The sequence below is a fragment of the Diplotaxodon limnothrissa genome, linkage group LG15 (assembly GCF_057381915.1).
Source record: "Diplotaxodon limnothrissa isolate DT_005_m linkage group LG15, D_limnothrissa_male_GT1.1, whole genome shotgun sequence".
Classification (NCBI taxonomy): Eukaryota; Metazoa; Chordata; class Actinopteri; order Cichliformes; family Cichlidae; genus Diplotaxodon; species Diplotaxodon limnothrissa.
This window is the reverse complement of record NC_140610.1, coordinates 11,966,989-11,984,754: the sequence shown is the minus strand read 5'-3', so window position 1 is coordinate 11,984,754 and position 17,766 is coordinate 11,966,989. Positions and strand designations below refer to the sequence as shown.

Below are 17,766 nucleotides of genomic sequence, written 5' to 3'. Positions count from 1 at the left end.
TACGTTCATGTTTGAAAGCTTTGCAGTTTTCTGTGGGTAAATGACAGTAAGCATTGATGCACGCAGAAGAGAAATGTTAGAGCCCTTAGTCCTAAACGCCACATGCTGTAATGTGGATCAGAACGCTACATGCAGCAATGGCGAGCAGTAATTAGGCGAAACAGCCCGTGTTAGAACAAGGTCAAACACCTCTAAATAACCTTGCAGAAATGAAGGTAGTCTCTGAACAAGGGCACTGATCACTCTTCACTCCCACATGTCAGTGGGGCTAATGAGACTGACAGAATGCAAAAGAGAGGAGCTGATGAGTTTGCGTGTGTATCGGTGTGTGTGAATCGTACACGCGTGTCTCTGCGAAGGCGCGGGTTGCAAAGGGGTAGCCTGAAGGAGGACTCAGAAGGAATGAAACATCGCAGTATTGGAGGACCTCTAAGACTCTCAATCTTCCCACACAAACATCAAACACCTCCTTATCATCAAAGTGACTCTGCGATCGCATATGAAAGCCATTTAGCGACACAGTCATCATGTCCTGAGGAATTATTATTTACAATAATGTAGAAGAGGAAGTTTCATGATGTTCCTCGTTTATAATGTGCATGTTAATATGTGCACCTGTGTGTATGTCCTCTCATCCAGTTGCTAGAGGTGCGAATGCAGTACGAGCTGAATGACATAGAGTCTCCAGATGGCGGGGGTGAACAGACATCGGCGCTCCCGACGCCCGGTGCCTCTCCTCAGACAAGCGGCCCACCTTCACACCCTTCCACCAGCAGCAACAACTCTGATGGAGGCAACATACCCTGCCTCAAGTATGAAACACATACACACATATATAACTTTAAGGAGAGGGAGAGAGAAGCACTCGCATAAACGCTCATAAGCTGCAGGAGCACTTGCACACATACTCATGCACACAAGAGTCTTGCCTTTTGCCTCAAGCACACTCGAAGCATTCTCAGCCACAGCCTCCCCAACATTCCCCTGCAGCCACTCAATACACAACAGCTTCACAACCGCAGCTGCGCCCCTCGTCATTCTTTTTATGAAACCTTTTTTTTTGTCTATGGCCTCCTTTCATCCACAGAGTGCGCAGTACTCCATTGAAGCAGTCTCCAGGTTACCAGGTAGATTTGGTGGTCCAGTTAGTGTGGGTGAGTGGAGAGCCTCCTCAGCAGATCACAAGTCTGGCCGTCAATTCCTCCTACGGCCTGTAAGTACACGCAAGCCTTAACTGAAACTAGAAGCATTTTCTGGGACTTTGCTGGGATTTATGCTATTTATGTTAAGACGCTTAATCTGAAGGTAAAAAGCAACATTAGCAAAGTTAGCGCAAATCAAATTGCAGGCAAAATCGTCACAGATACCGGTGCTGTTCAAGAAGTTACTGCTCAAGTCCTGTCGACACAGTTCAGCAGCTACGGGAATTTAAGAGATTCCACCTGATTTTGGGCTTCAACTACAATGTTTACGTATTCCAAAACAAAATCAAATCTCCTAACTGTAACTTTCCGTTATTCTTGTTTTAAAAACTTTCACCCCTCCTTTTCTTCCCACTTCTTCTTTACTTTGTTGCCAATCCCCAGAGTGGTATTTGGCAACAGTAACGGTCTGGCAGTGGTGGACTACATCCAGAAGACAGTAGTCCTCAACTTGGGGACGGTCGAGCTTTATGGCTCTAATGACCCCTACCAGAGACAGCCCCGGTCGCCAAGAAAGACGCGACAGCCTTCTGGAGGTAATAAAAAGAGAGAAGATTGAAGCCAGAAAGAAAAACATTTTATTCATTTTTCTGAGCATGACAGCTTTTTTTTTTTTTTTTTTTTGCCAGAACAGCTCACCCCACAGTTCTTTAGTTCCCGTTCTAAACTGTAAACTGATGCAAATATGAGAATGAATAAAGTGACGACACGCTTTGAATGCACAATGATGCTCTCTTTCTTGCTTAGTCTACAATGCTGACGCATGATTGAGCGATGACGACCAAATACTCGCTCTCTCTTTGTGCTTCGATTGACTTTCTCTCTTTGTTTATCCGCCTCTCTCTTTCTCTTTGCCTCTCATTCACATACCCACTCTCTCGCAGCCCATCCCTTTTCCACGCATCCCTTCCTTTTTACTATTGTCTACCACGGACAGCGAACGGTATCCTTTCCAGTAAGGACACACTGCCACCACGTGTCAGAAAACAGCAGTGCATGTTTTGATACTGCCGCAACGTCACGACAGTTTCCTGTCCATACTTGAGCAAAAGTTTGATTAATGAATTTAGCAAAGTGTGTCCACGTGGGTTGAGAGATTTTTATGCTGTATGCAAAGCAACCACACATGCAAGTAAAGACTCAAAGTACTGTATGTGTAAACATCCGAATGTTCACAAAAAGGCTCACATTAAATACTCGCAGAGCATCTGGTGTCACTAACTGGTGAGCAGTGGGCTGGCACTTGTCAGTGGTTGGCAAGTGTGAGCAGTAATCAGGCATCCAGCTGTGTTGCTCTGCCAATAGGGACTTCTGTCTGCTTGGCTTTCTGCCTCACAGAACAATGTCACACACAAATAAACACACTTATACTCAAACATGCATGCGGGAAAGGGAGGAAGTAGCATTTAAAACTGGATAAAGAAAACTAGAGACCTTGATAGTCTCTGACAGATGGCGGATGAGACTGCACATAGATCCTAGCCAAGGCGACACTAAAATATAAAGTTAAAGAAACATATTTTTTATGCATACGCAGAGCGAACAGCCAATATTTTTTTTTTTTTGAAAATCCACCTGATTTTTGTTTTGATTATGTCATCTCTCATACAGGTCTTTGTGACATCAATGAAGGCTCGGCTACATCGGAGGACCGCTGCAAGTCGCCTACTTCAGGTAACATATCTTTCAGCTTGTCATTGAAAGAGAGGAGTGGCGAATATAGCAGAAATAACAACCAAACAGTAAAGCAGTCAGAAATATACCTAGAAAACCACTTACGTGTGCTGGGAGGAAGATTAATGTTTCAAAATAGCCTTTACGGTTATTAATGTTGTAATGAAGTTGTTGCTCATCAAACTTGAACTCTAGAAGTTTCTTCTTTTTTGAGTCATTCACGTGTTTGGCTTCATTCAACCTCTTTCTTTAAAAATGCACTGTTTCAGTTAAATATTGCACATTTATGGATTTATAATAGTTTTGCCATATGTCCATGCTTTTTTCTTTTTTTTTTTACCACTTTGCAGAGTTGAAAAAAGGGGAATACGTCATTTATAATCTCACTCTGTATTCTGAAAAACTGGGTTACATAGGCTGTAAATGCATCCGGGGACTGATGGTAATTCACTGAGGCTGCTCGAAATTATGGGAAAACCAAACTCTGCATTCTGGTAGAGAAACCTATTCATTTACATGAATATTAGTAGGAAAAGGGGCTTCACATATTCCGTAGCACTGAAATTCCATGCTTTTTGATACTCACAAATATATTGCATGCCAAGATTCTTGATTATTTTTAACTTGGATTTCGATAAGGGTGCGTCTTTCAACATCTCCCTGTGTCCGGATGCAGTGTATTGAAGCAGATTCGTCTAAATGTATTGCCAAATTAAGCAGTTTTTGTGTGTATATGACATTTAGACAGCAAACTCAATAGAATGTACTAGAACAAAAACACAATCCACTTTATGCTGCACTATCCCACCTCTGATTTTAAATATTCAGCCTTTTGATGATCTACTGCTTTGTGATATGCAGGAACAAGATTCCCCGTTGCTCTTTTACTTGCTTCCATCTTAATCTGCGTCATTAGTATTTCATCTGAAGGCGCTTGAAGAGAGAACAGCCTAGGTTTATCTCATTATGGGTAACTTGGCATTACCACGATGAAAATAAGGAGCTTTTTAAAAAGGTCAGACAGAAAACAAATCACAGAGTCTGCTTGCTGCTGTTTCCAGGTATGATGGCTGTCCCAGTCTCTGTGTCTGGTGCCACCAGACTGTGATGTGATACATCTGTCTGCTTTGCTATACTCATGGGACAGGGAGAGAAAAAGAGTGCTTTCCTACAAAACTCTCTTTGTAATCTAGGTTTTAAGTGTGAGCCAGTTTGTTTTAGATTTTTGTTTATTTCCTCTCTCTGTCTCTCTTTGAGTATTTGTGGTATGAATTCTGCAGAGGAATAATGTAACGTTTGTAGGATGGCTTGTTTTAGACTTAAATACAGTGTAAATGTGGATGGCCTGGCTTGATTTATTTCCCAGTTCTTTACATTGTACGAGAATAATTTACATCAGAAGACAGGATGTCTTAGTGAAATCAGTGTTCCTTCAAAAAGAAAGGTGCCATTGACATTACAAGCCAATTTCTGCTCAGAACAAGTAAGCACATCTGTGTTTGGTTGATTATTTCTTTGTTTTAACTATGCTTGGCAGTAAATCTTGGAAAGCCTGTTTATTTCCCCTTAATTGGTGCCACATTTGTAAGGAAAATGCATTTGTGGGTTGAGCAGCAGAGTATGGGTTGTGCCACATTTGACTGATCTGGATAGAGCCACAGGGCAACTTTAAGCTGGTGTTCCATAAAACCATTTTAAGTGAGCCTTAGTTCAATCTCCAAATTGAGGGCCAACATCCATATAATGGGGGATTTCCAAATGCATTTTCCTTACAAATGTGGCATCACTTAAGGGTAAAAAAACTGCCTCTCCAAGATTTTTTGCCAAGAAGCATTGTTACAACAAAGAAATAGTTGACCAAATAAATATTTACTCAGTTTTTGTGCTAATACACACACGCACTGGGGTAATGGGGTAAAAATGGGTGTTTTTCTAACTGCGCATTTACTCTATTTTACTCCTCCCTCCTCCCCAACACCCTCAAAAGTCTTGATGTCAAACAGCAATCTACACCAATTCTACAATGGAGGTGGTAGAGGAGGTAAGATTGGGCAAAAATGTCTATCAGAGGCTGTTTAGGCAGGAAAAAACGTGGTCTAGATTTGGTGCCCCTGTTTTGTTTCCCTTTTTTTCTTTTTGTGGAGAAAGTGTCTCTGTCTTCCTTTGTCCATACTCACCACAGTGGGAAGAACTAAAGTAGGGAACAGAGAGCTGACGTTCCTCTATACTCCTGGGTTAGCTTCTATTCAACTATCTTTGAAGCCACTTTGTATTTTAACATAAATGAGTATTCTTCATTTGAAATGACAAGATGCTCATATTTGATATTTGAGCACAGAAGAGTAATATACGAAAACTATATTCTAAGGATTCAGAGCTTGTGAAGCAAAAGCTTACCTGGAAGGACGGTGGGACTGCAGTTTTCTTGAGACACCTTACTTGTCAAATATACTGTACATATTGCATGCTACATGTATGTAGCACGAGTGTCATATTGTAAATGTGCCTGCATCTGATACTTGTCCCAACTAATTGTACGAAGTTTGATGATACCATTGAACAGAGAGCAATTCGTCTGTCTGATTTTGTCTTTGTCCAACTTCAGTGTGTGTTGATAAAACTTTGTAAAAGTACATTTAAACTAAGTGAGCAAGTCAAAAAAGAGGATTAGCAAAGGAAGGATTCGGTATCTCATACAAGTGACAGTGAGTAAGTACAATATCCACACCAATCAGCGACAGCATTAAAACCACCTGCACAAATTTCTTTTGGTCATTGTGATGACATAGCAGCCCTGACTCTTTAGTGTCTCACATTTTGACAGTGGAGCCCTCTGTTGATCAGGCTTACTAAGGCACATCCCATGCGTATTGGGAGTTCAACATCTTGGGCTCATTGACATGCTGCTTGAGCTATTGCTGATCACTTTCTGCACTTCTGGGGAGGCCTCTGCCTTTCAGGATCGCTGTTGCCATGTCCAATACGCTTGATTTCCAGCAAAGTGTAGGGTGGGTGAAACATGCCAAAGTAACGTCCACGTGAACATCAGGAGGCAAAGTTTGGGGATTGCTGTCGTCATGTCCGATATACTTGGTCTCTAGCAATGTGAAGGTGGGTGAACCATGCCAAAGTAACGTTCACGTGACTGTTGAGAGCCAGCTTTTCAGAGTACAAGATAATTGTTGTTAACAACGTCTCGTAAATAGTTTTAATGTTGTGGCTGCTTTGTTTGTGCTGGATTATTTGTCTTTGCTTAGCCTGGTCCGGAAACTGATGTTGTCCTCCTGAGTCCTTTTAACACCTGATTATTCACAGTGCAATATTTTTACAATATCCCCAAAACCCACATATGTGAGTTCAGTATTTTAGTTTAGCTTAAAAAAATCTTGATAAAGTCAATAAAATTCCCCCAATTTCCAGCATACTAGAGAACAGAAATCAAATCATCTGGATAAATCATGCATGTATGGATAGCATATGCACGTTTTGGGCTCTAAAAGTTGGTCTACACCTTCATAAGTACCGTAGACGGGCAACAGCAAGATTTTATGTTCTCCACTTAGCTTAAAAAATAAAACGCTAATGATAAAAAGCCAAAATAATCAAATTCAACTCAAATACTTGAAGGTATTACGAATGTTGCAGTTTTTTTTAAAGGAACTTGTATGGATTTCTTTATGTATTGTTTCTGGCAGTTTAAATTGCAAGACAGTCATAACTCTATTACCTGAATGTCTCATTTTATCGTCCTTCTTCTTTTTCCTACAGACAGAGAAAATAATATTTAGGACTTTCATTCACTGCTATTTATATTCACTCTTCTGAAAGATGGAATGCTTTACAAACTAGTACTGAAAGTATATAACCAGCAGCAGGTTTAACCATCCTTTTCACTATGTTTTCTTCCATCTCTGGTTCATTTTTTGTTTCTTGTTACTTCCTTCTTCTTGCTGCATGCTCCTTTGGCATGAAGGTCCTGAATGGCCGTGCAGTTTTGACGTGTGTCTTACCTGTCCTGTCTTTCAGGGCATTGTGCAAACAGACGTCACCTCTTTTGTTTAGTCTGTAACAGCATGCCTCTGTGATACAGAGGGTCGTCTCTTAATCCTTATGCAGTGTCTCCTCCTGTCTAAAGCATTTTGGCTCTCCTATTCTATAAAACAATCCCTTGGCACTTGTTCAACAGTCTTCTGCCATTTTGGTGTATTTCAGGTGTGTGCACAGTCCTAGTCCAATGCTAGATTAACTAGCTTTGCATGGCATCGTGTGTTAGCTTAGACATGTGTTTGTAAAGAGGGATGTTCTCTTTTTTCCAGCAAAGATGTCACGGAAATTAAGCTTGCCTACTGAGCTAAAGCCAGACTTGGGTAAGCCTTGACTTCGTGTCTCCAAACAATTTGTATGAAATGCAATATACTTTTCTCGCTCTGACTGGACTCCATCACTTTACATTAGTCCAGTTTTTTTTCTGGTTATTAGTCTCAAAATTGGCAAGCTGTGCAACTGTTCTCTTTAGTTTGCATGCATCAAAAGTAGCACTGATCTGAACTGAATTAAAATGATTGAACTCAATCAAATTGTTGGAAATGAACCCTTGCTCACACTTCTTTTGACCATGGTGGGGGTTAAAGCAGAGGTCAGTGGTGCTAAGCTAAACTTTTTACACCCCATCTCACTCTAAAGCTTTGTGTAACTTTTGCAGCTTTTCTTTTCTCTTGTGTGTTTTTCATGGCTTTCTTTTCTCTGTCTGATTGGTCCTTCAAAAAAAATAAAATAAAATAATATCAATACAACTTTTTTTCTGTACAACCTTCTTCCCAAACATGGAATATTGTTAGGTTTCATGGGTTTAAAATAAGATATTCACCTGTATGCTTGTTTAATGATCTCAGTGTTATGCACATTTAACTTTCGTAATGTGCCAAACAGCTGGTTTATTTTATAGTAATAAAATTGTGTTAAATTGATGGCTCTTGTATAATGTAAGGGAACTGCAGTGATGTTAAATCATCAACAAATAGGTCTTAAATGATGCTGCTCTGTTAAAAAAGGCAATTCAACTTATGAGATCTGTTTTTCCTAGAAAGACAAGACCACTAACTATTTACTTTTATTTTGCCACTAGCTGTTAAAAGTGCGAGTCGACTTTCTTTCTCTCAATTTCCAGTATCTACATTATCAGTACTAAAATCAATCATTTATAAACAAATAAAAATGCTATTACTGGTATGCCTTGAATTTGCTTTGAAAAGTGTAAATCCATTTGCATTTAACTTCCAAACTCTTTCTTTTAAGGCAGTAAGAAGCTAGTGATTGTTATGTTTCTATTTTTTTCATTATTTATTTATTTTTTTTAGCATATTTTGTGCCAACTTCTCCATTGTCTGTCTTGCAATAATACTTTTTTGCAGGTGCTTTACCTCTCTGTTTTTTCTCCTTACTGTCCTCCTGTCTGTATGCCCGCCGCGGGGTGCCAACCCATTAGACCACCGGGACAACTCTTTCAGCCGCTCACGCTCGTCCAGTGTCACCAGCATCGATAAGGAAGCACGAGAGGCCATCAGCTCATTCCACTTCTGTGAGACTTTCGCTCGGAAGGGGGACAGCATTTTGACACCCTGCCTGTATGTGGGCACCTCCCTGGGAACTGTCCTGGTTCTGGCTCTCACATTGCCACCTGCTGGAGAGCAACGGCAACTGCAGCCAGTTATCCTTTCACCTGCCGGTGGGTAAAGCAATCTCAGATGGGAGGGAGGGAGGGAAATTAGAGTGTGAGAGGTTTTTTTTGTTTTTTTTAACGGCAATAAAGACCAAACTTGGCAACCCACTCTGTAAATTTTAAGGAAAAACAGTACACAATGATTTTTAAATGTTTAAGTGAAAATGGACCAAAAATGGTACACATAAATACAGTATGACCAATTTATCTCTGCTAATAGGCTACATACCAGAGGCTTTTAAGGTGGCTTTAATCAAACCATTACTTTAAAGTAGGCACTTTAGTCATTTATTTACTAATTACTGACCTTATGACTAATTCCAAAAGTTCTTAAAATAGTTGTTTTAAATATACGGTGTGATCATATGCAGATCATTGGATTATACTGTTTATCATGTGTATATTTTAGATTTTTCCTGTTTCTCAAAGAAACGAATTTCATATATTGTTCTACTTCTGTGTGTAAGTTTTTAGGCCTGCCTCTTCTTCTTCTTTTGTCCTCTACTTGTCCTCTACTAAACTGCAGGAGTGTCTTAAAGATATAAAGGATATGAAGGCCTTGATAACTTGTAATTTCCTATCGATATATTCAGTCAAAACTTTAGTTTTTGTATTTAAAAATCTGAGGCAGCCAGTGTCTAGCCTGATACTTATTTTGAATGGCATTATCTCGGCGTCCATCACTGAACTTTGGAGTCATTTTTCACCAGAACACACTAAGCATTTCCAAAATGCAGCAGTCCTCTGGAAATATAATGTTCCAATAGATTTTTTTTCCTCCTGTTCACCAGGTATGTTGGTACGGCTGAAGGGAAGCATCTTGCGGATGGCCTTTATAGACTCCACGGGTTCTCAGCTGCCATCTGCATATGAGCCTTGGTATGAACCCAACGTTACAGCAGACGGCGAAGAAAGAGAAAAAGTCCGTAAGCGCCGGCCCGTCTCAGTGTCCCCTTCCACCTCCCAGGACCTCAATGAGAGCCAGTATGCTGTAGTGTGTTCAGAGAAACAGGCCAAAGTCATTGCCCTTCCTTCCCAGTCCTGCATCTATAAACACAGTATCACAGAGACCTCCTTCATCTTACGGGCAGATGTGGTGCAGATGAACCAAGGCATGTGCGTGGCTTGTTTCTGTGCCAACGGCCACATCATGACCCTCAGGTAAGGCTACATCTAAAGTCAGGCAATGTTTCAACCAATACATGCAGTTAGAATTAAGAATGTTTGCTCTCCCCTCTATCATGCATGGCATGTCTATATATTTATATACATGAACTGGAATTGACTTAACAAAAGAAGCAGGAGAGCAAATAATTTTGCTCATATTTGTGCTTGTTGCAAAGACTTTCCACACAAAATCTGTAAACTGTGTACAGCGAAAGCTGCCATATGGTAAGAAAGAGGACAGGTACATACAAAAATTGGGGTCATAATTTAATTTGGTCATAATTTGCACCTGTTCATCGAAATCCAGAGGTGTTTTTTTTATAGTATACAGACTTTAATTAGTTCAGATCTTAAGTTCAGATTTTTTACTTAGAATCTGGACTTTGATTTTAGAAATAAAATTTTTTTCCAGACTGAATTTTCAGAATTCGAACTTTAATCTCAACATTCTCACTTTTTTTCACACTTTGGACTTCATTTTTAGAATTCAGACTTTGTGTCATAATACAGGCTCTTTCTGGACTATGTTAAAAGCAAGGATAAAGTGCCAAACACCAGGCAATGCTGGACATTTTATTAGGTACACTTTGCTTTTACTGGTTTGGAAAAGTGTTTGCCTTTAGAACTTCCTTAATTATTCATGTCCTAGATTCAGCAAGATGCTGGAAACATTCCATCTTAAGAGCTTTTGGTTTTGGTCCATATTGGAATTGGCATCACACAGTTTGACCAGATTTGTCGGCTACACATTTATGACGTGAATCTCTCATTACACCGCTCATTGTCATGTTCAAGAAACTAGTCTGATGACTTGAGCTTTGTGACAGGGTGTGTAATTCTGCTGGAAGGAAACAACAGAAGATGGTTACACTGTGTTCATAAAGAGATGAACATGGTCAGCAGCAATGGTCAGGCAGGCTGTAGCATTTCAGTAATGCTCAGTTGGTACTTAGGGGTCAAAAGTGTGCCAAAAATTATCCCCACACTATTACGCCCCCACCATCAGTCTGAAACATTGATATAAAGCACGATGGATCCGTGCATTCATGTTGTTTATGCCAACACCTGATCCTACCATCCGAATGTCGCAGCAGAAATCATGACTCGTCAGACCAGGCAACAATTTCCAGTCTTTTATTGTTCAGTTTTGGGCTACAAAATATAGCCTTGGTTTCTTGTTCTCAGCTGACAGGATTGACATCCAGTGTGGTCTTCTGCTACTGTAACCCATCTGCTTCAAGTTCAGCGTGTTGTACATTCAGAGATCTTTCTCTGCATAACTTGTTTATAACCAGAGTTTGTTTTTTTTTGTTTTTGCAAGTTACTCTTTCCTTCCTGTCAACTCAGACGACTGCTGATCTTGGGTTATTGTCTAGTTTCGTCTGTCCGGCAAAATCTCACTAGATCAGCAGTTTCTGAAATATTCAGACCAGACAATCTGACACCTTTTTTCCCATTCTGATGCTCAGATTGTATTTCAGCAGGTCTGACTGTCTATGGATTTGCTGCACATCTTGGCTGATGAGTTATTTGCCTTAACAAAATAGTATACCTAACAAAATGGACGTTGAGTTTAAATAATTAGAGTTCAGAGTAGGTCAGAAACTTTATTGATATTGTTTCTGTGCCTCCCATACAGTGTGCCAGGATTGAGACCGCTCATGGATGTGAACTACCTACCTTTGACAGACATGCGGATAGCCAGGACTTTCTGCTTTACTAACCTGGGTCAGGCCATGTACCTCTGCTCCCCCACTGAGATCCAGAGGATCACTTACAGTCAGGACACTTGTGAAAACCTACAGGTGAATTAGCCTTCTATATACAGCACTACTACGTGTTACTATTGCAAAACAGTTTAAAATCTCTGCATGGCTTGGAGACACACATTAGCCAACTAAGTACCTAGGCTATTTTGTTTTGGTTTGTTTATACCTATAAGAAATATTCACGTATTAAAATTAACCTTGTCTCTATGGGTAACAGACAGGAAGAATTTTGAAATACCATAACCCTATATTCCTATTGTCATGCCAGAATGAGATTTTGAAAAACTCCCGCCAAACTCCCTCTATCTAATCAAAATTCACAAGGGGGATGCTGAGAGGATGGCAGCATAAGTTTGCAGCTCCTGGTAAAAACTCACAAATAAAAGTGCTGAAGTATTTTTAATCATTAAACTGTGGAATAAATGTCATGAACGGTGGGAGAAGGTCAAGAAGACAGGGGAGCCGGCTAGAGGAGACAGCCGGAAAACAGCATGCAAGGTGAGCATGTGGAAGGAGAAGGGGCTAGCCACCTCCACTCAGGCTTCCAGGACATCATTAAAGAAATTCACTCACTTAAGGCAAAGTTCAGAACTGATTTTGTCCCACTGAACAAAGACATTAAACAAGAAATGAAGGTAGAATTCCAGACATTAATATAAAACTGACAGAAACAATAGGTGAGGTAGCTAGCTATAAGACAAGACTCAAAGAAGCTGCAAAACACTTGGAAGAGATGGAAAGTTGGAACATGGCCACAAAAGATGCATTAATTCAGTCACTGTAACAAAACTGGCTGCCCTAGAAAAATGTATATTGTCCAGTAATGTATATTATCAATGGATCAATAGGCCTAATAGAAGGTTCTGAAGGAAACTCTGTGCTGCAGTTTGTGGAACACTTGTTGAGAGCTGAGCTCTTTCTCCCACCAGACCCTGCTCTGAATATCCAGCGGGCACACAAAGCTCTGACGCCTAAGCCTGGACCAGGAGAAACCTTTATATTGTCATACACTCACTTACTGCCTGTGTCATAGCTAATGAACACAAAACATCAATAAATGAATGCAAGGAATGGAGTTAATCCAAAGTAGCCTAAGTAGTTTGAAACTTGTCTCACATAAGTTGCTTGGCCTGAAATAACTATGGGGAACTGAGTCATCCATGGTGAGAACTATTCTATTTATAACCGTGTCCAGATTTTACTGCAGTGTGTCTCACAAGCTAGGGACTTGTATTATTGGGGGATAGCCCTCCCTCTGGGAGGCGCTACAGGAGCCTCTGGACTAAGACCACCAGGTACCGGAACAGCTTCTTCCCCACAGCTGTCAGACTCCTGAACTCTGCCTCCTGACATCTGACCCACGTTAACATATGGACTGAACATACACACACCCACAATGGACAACTGTACCCTCAAACACACAATAATAACATGGACTGAACCACCACTCACAACCACTAGCACTTTATATAGCCTCTGTAGAAACTATCTACAACCTCACTTATCTTAACTGCACTACTGTATAGCTCTGTGTAAATAATCATTCTGTACATTCGATAATCTTTAATTCTACAACTGTTTACAACTTCCATAGTTCACATTTCTGTATAGCTGTATATCTCAGATTTCTGTAAAGTTATTTATTTCATATTCTGTATAGTTTTTCATATTTATATCCTGTTCATAGCCTGTACATAGCTTGTACTCACTACAGCCTGTACATACTTATAGTTATAGCATATTCACAACATACTTCATACCGTGTACATTATAACATACCATAATAGACCCATTTCTGTAATATACTTACATATCTATACTATTGCTAATATATATTGTAATATATCTATATCACTAAAGCACTTCTGGATGGATGCAAACTGCATTTCGTTGCCCTGTACCTGTGCATGTGCAATGACAATAAAGTTGAATTCTATTCTATTCTATTCTATATGTCTAGTATATATATATCTTTATCTATATTTATACATTTTATATATGTATTTATAAAATGTGTTAATATTTCAGGAGATGCTGGGTGAACTTTTCACACCAGTGGAGACACCGGAGGCCCCCAACAGAGGGTTCTTCAAAGGCCTGTTTGGTGGCGGTGCACAGTCGCTGGACAGAGAGGAACTATGTATGCCGAATATGTATCTGATGATATACATACAGTATATTTCTGTCCTATATGTACCATCACTTCATGCTTATCTGTCTTTTCTTCCTTCGATCAGTTGGTGAAGTAACAGCTGGAAGGGCATCGCGAAGTCTGGCCCAGCACATCCCTGGCCCAGGTGGCATTGAGGGGATGAAGGGAGCTGCCTCTGGTGTGGTTGGTGATCTGGCACGTGCCCGGATAGCACTAGATGAAAGAGGCCAGAAACTGGGTGAACTGGAGGAGAGGACGGCCGCCATGATGGCCAGTGCAGACTCTTTTTCCAAACACGCCCACGAGGTGAGCAAAAGTGTCAAGAAGGACGTCGAGCTTGAAAATTCATACCCACAATTAACAGAGCCACGATGTGACATCATGAATGCTCACTGTACATTAGTGCTACTAACAAACAATAAACAATGAAATTAAATGCTTGTGACCAGTCTTGACCCTCCATAAAATATTTTACACAGCAAAGCAGTTACTGTGAAATATTACATGTAATACCTGACACTATTTAACCAGTAGAGGGCAGTATGTAACCAAGAAACTTACTCAAATTGTAGATTTCTTTCAGAATGGAAACGGTTTCTAAAATTATGTGAGGGCCCCTGTTCTTTACAGTGTTTGACTGACCAAGTAAACAAAATTCAAAATCAAAGCAAATTCATATACATTCTTACATAAAATTAACTTTATCAACAGCAAATGGAAGTGGTTTTAGAGAGAGACGTGATGGTTTTGTGGTACTGCCCGATCATTTGGACCATGTTCCCATGACTACGTGTTCTTTGTTTCCAGATGATGCTGAAGTGCAAAGACAAAAAGTGGTACCAGTTCTGATTGGTGGAAGGGGTGGAGTAGAGCTCTGTGGACACCATTGTCTGATTGACCTCCCTCATCTGGCTCATCTGGACTCACCGTGACCCCTACCCATCTGTCTGTCCCTTCATCCGTCCCTCCAAGCCTCCTTCACTGAGACACTTGGGGATTTTCTTCCCTAGCACAACGATGAAACACTGTACTTACCTCAGTCTTGGGGTGGAACTGAGGGGTAGACAGGAGAGGAAGACGACCTCAGAGGGAATAACTTAATAAATGGTGTCTTCTTTTTATGTTCTTGTCTCATTGTTTATCTCTGTTCAGCCTCTCCTCTGAGGTAGCTGACTGGCCCATGCACCTGAAGATTCTTCACTCTCATTTGCCAAAATGTTCTTTACTGTTGTCTCTACTCTGTACCCTCGTGGCCAATATTCAAACTGGCTAAAAAAAAAAAAAAGACAAATGTGTAATGAAGAAGCAAAGACTTCAAAAAGTTATTAAAATGTACAAAAAAAAAAAGTAAATACATCATTATATATACATAGATCTAATAAATGTGCAATGCTGTATCCACTTCCAAGTGACAAGTACAAAACAAAGGGATAACTCATCGGGGAGATGGAAGCGGGGCGCGAGGGCCGAAGGAGGCACCGTTGGAGAGGTATAAGAAGTGCTGCGATAGCGATGTCTCCTCTATGCAGAGGGTCGCAGGGATAACTCATTCGGAAGTACACTGGATATTTCATCATCTTGCTCAATCTCTAGACTCACCTCTGTATTTGACAAACTTTCAAATCGTTACCGTGTGTGTGGGTGCGTGCGTGAGAACGTATGTGCGTGCGTGAATTTCTTTTCTCGCCATTCCTCTATTTGTTATTTGTTGGGTTATTTGCTCCGTCTGTATTATGATCATTATTGTTAGTAGTAATATTATTGGAAAAACTCTTATTTTTCTATTGTTGTGAAAGTGGATGATATTTAATTTGTTGAAAAAGAAAATACATTTTGTGACTTTTGTCTAACAACTGAAATTAATTTCTCCTTATGAAAAGGGCTGGAATCTATAAGGAGGGCAAGGATATAAAAGGCATATTTGGGACTCAGTAACATGGTGACATCAGCTTTTTTTTTTTTTTATTATTCTAAAAGAGAGAATGTATGAGCCACACACATTTATTCCTTTACTGAAAATGTAATTTAATCACTTAGCAGATGCAATGTGAGCTGCCTCCCACTTGCTCGCTCTGTCTCCGATGTCACGAGCTCGGTGGTTTGATGAAATCAGCGTTAAATACACAAATAGCCAAGTATCAGTATTGGATTACATACATTGCAAGCATAAATCCTAACAGTAATCATACAGGTGGGATAAAAACAAGAAAATGGCTGAGTAATCTTTCAAAGGGACATATTTGAAACTTTTTTCGTGTATTTTTTTTAAAAAATTTTCTGTATTTTGCTCACACTTGTCTGTACGTGTGATTCCTTTTAATATTTACTTACTGAGGTGGAGGAGACAGCTGTGTTTGGTGTTATCTTCATTATTATCCTGTTTCTATTTTCCATGTTTGCAGTCGAACTCAAATGTGATGTATCTGTCTGCCGGGCTTTTAACCTTTATTTGTATATAAGTAAATAGTTTGACAATCTAAGTGGAAAGTAAATGCTGAAGTTGCTCAGGCAACAAAAGAGGAGACAGGCCATATTTTTTTCTGACGCCAAAGAATTGCTTTACCTTTCCCATTGCGTTGTCCCATAGCATTTGGCCGCGAGTCTGGAAACCACACGGTACATGTGAATATGTGTTATCCAGTTTAGATATATCACCCTTGTCACTTTTCAGGGTTCAGGAAATGGAAAGTCGCAAAGGAACTCAGCCATTTATAACACGATGGATCATAAAAATCACTATCATTCCACCACACCTCAAATGATGTTTATGGTATTCATCTGTGTGAATGGGTGTATTTGTACATCTTCTCTGTCTGTATGTAAGGTTATGTTCATGTAAATGAAGTGATATGATTTATTATATTTTGTTCCGGTTGTTTACTCATTGCTGGTGATGTCCTAGTTCAGGTAAGTGTGGACAAACTCAAACCACCAATTAAGTAAAAAAGGAAAAAAAAGAGGACAAGGGTAAGATAATGTGTGATAATATGTGAGGACGACCTCTAAATTTTGGTTTAATTTAAAAGTCCTTCACTTGTCCTCTCCGTTGGTTGCGCAGCTACAGGTGTGGCCTCCTGTGTTTCCAGTAAGCATTGTGGTGTGAATGTTGGCTGGTTGGTCTATCTTTCGCCCCTAAGCTTAAAAAGAGAGACAAAACGAAGTACTTCAGGAAAAATAGCTGTTTTAGCTACAAGTCAGCCCCCCACCAATATCCGTTTGATGTCTTTCCCTTTAATCCAGCTGTTATTTCTTTGAATGTTATACTTGTTTTCCCATCTTTGAGTGAATTTGATTTTTCAGCCCATGTACTACAGTATGCAGTATTCCTACCTGATATGATCCACACTCAATAAGAGGGAGTCCTGTCTATCTGCCATATGCCATCTTCTGTCCTCGATTCAACAGTTATCAGTGGGTTGCAGTATTTTTCTCATTGTAGCCAATTTTCTTGTACAGTTTTATGCAACTTTCACATGGATGTTTATGACTTTATCTGCTGCCACAAAAATTTAGAAATTCTGTAGATAGAGATTACTGTGCAATGGAAAATAAAAGTCGAAAATGGATTTTTGTCTTCGGTTATTAAACGGTTTCTGTTTAGCAGAAAGAGGAATAAAATGTTGGAGTATCTCAACGACATGCAGGCACACTGCATATTCAGTGAAATACAGTTAGATCATGGAAAACTGGTTTCATCACAATTTTATCCCAACATTAGATGGCAGTAAATACACATGGTTGCCTCAACAAGCAATACTGAATAAATAGGAAAAATGCAAACAGTGAAAGGGCGATCCTACTAGTTATTATTAGCAGGTTTAATGTTTGACAACTTGCAAATAAAAGATTAGTTTTTACAAAAATAAATACATATATTCATCAGTGAAGCAGAAAACTGCCAAAGCTACATAGTAGTAATGAAGTTATATAGTAGTTTTCCTTGTTTATTAGTTTTTTATTTATACTCCAAGGCTCCATTTCCTCAAACATCATTGTCCTGTACTGAACACAGCAGATTCCCACATGTGCTCACTTGTGATGCAGACAAGGAGGGTTAATTTATTTATATATTCATCTTGGGGT

General features: G+C 39.8%; 1 protein-coding gene across 2 annotated transcripts in view; it reads left to right on the top strand.

Moving 5' to 3' along the window:
• Positions 1-14,532, top strand: part of stxbp5a (syntaxin binding protein 5a (tomosyn)) — a 110,834-nt gene extending 96,302 nt beyond the window's left edge. The window contains exons 16-27 of one of the 2 annotated variants that reach the window (XM_085372136.1): positions 640-812; positions 1,088-1,213; positions 1,587-1,738; positions 2,814-2,876; positions 4,864-4,917; positions 7,193-7,242; positions 8,319-8,601; positions 9,387-9,756; positions 11,402-11,567; positions 13,560-13,671; positions 13,769-13,989; positions 14,491-14,532. In XM_085372136.1, the coding sequence (XP_085228262.1) occupies positions 640-812; positions 1,088-1,213; positions 1,587-1,738; positions 2,814-2,876; positions 4,864-4,917; positions 7,193-7,242; positions 8,319-8,601; positions 9,387-9,756; positions 11,402-11,567; positions 13,560-13,671; positions 13,769-13,989; positions 14,491-14,532 (1,812 nt within the window). Of the gene's footprint in view, positions 1-639; positions 813-1,087; positions 1,214-1,586; positions 1,739-2,813; positions 2,877-4,863; positions 4,918-7,192; positions 7,244-8,318; positions 8,602-9,386; positions 9,757-11,401; positions 11,568-13,559; positions 13,672-13,768; positions 13,990-14,490 lie in introns of both variants that reach the window. The other variant, XM_085372137.1, reaches the window with a different exon arrangement.
• Positions 14,533-17,766: the final 3,234 nt, after the last annotated feature.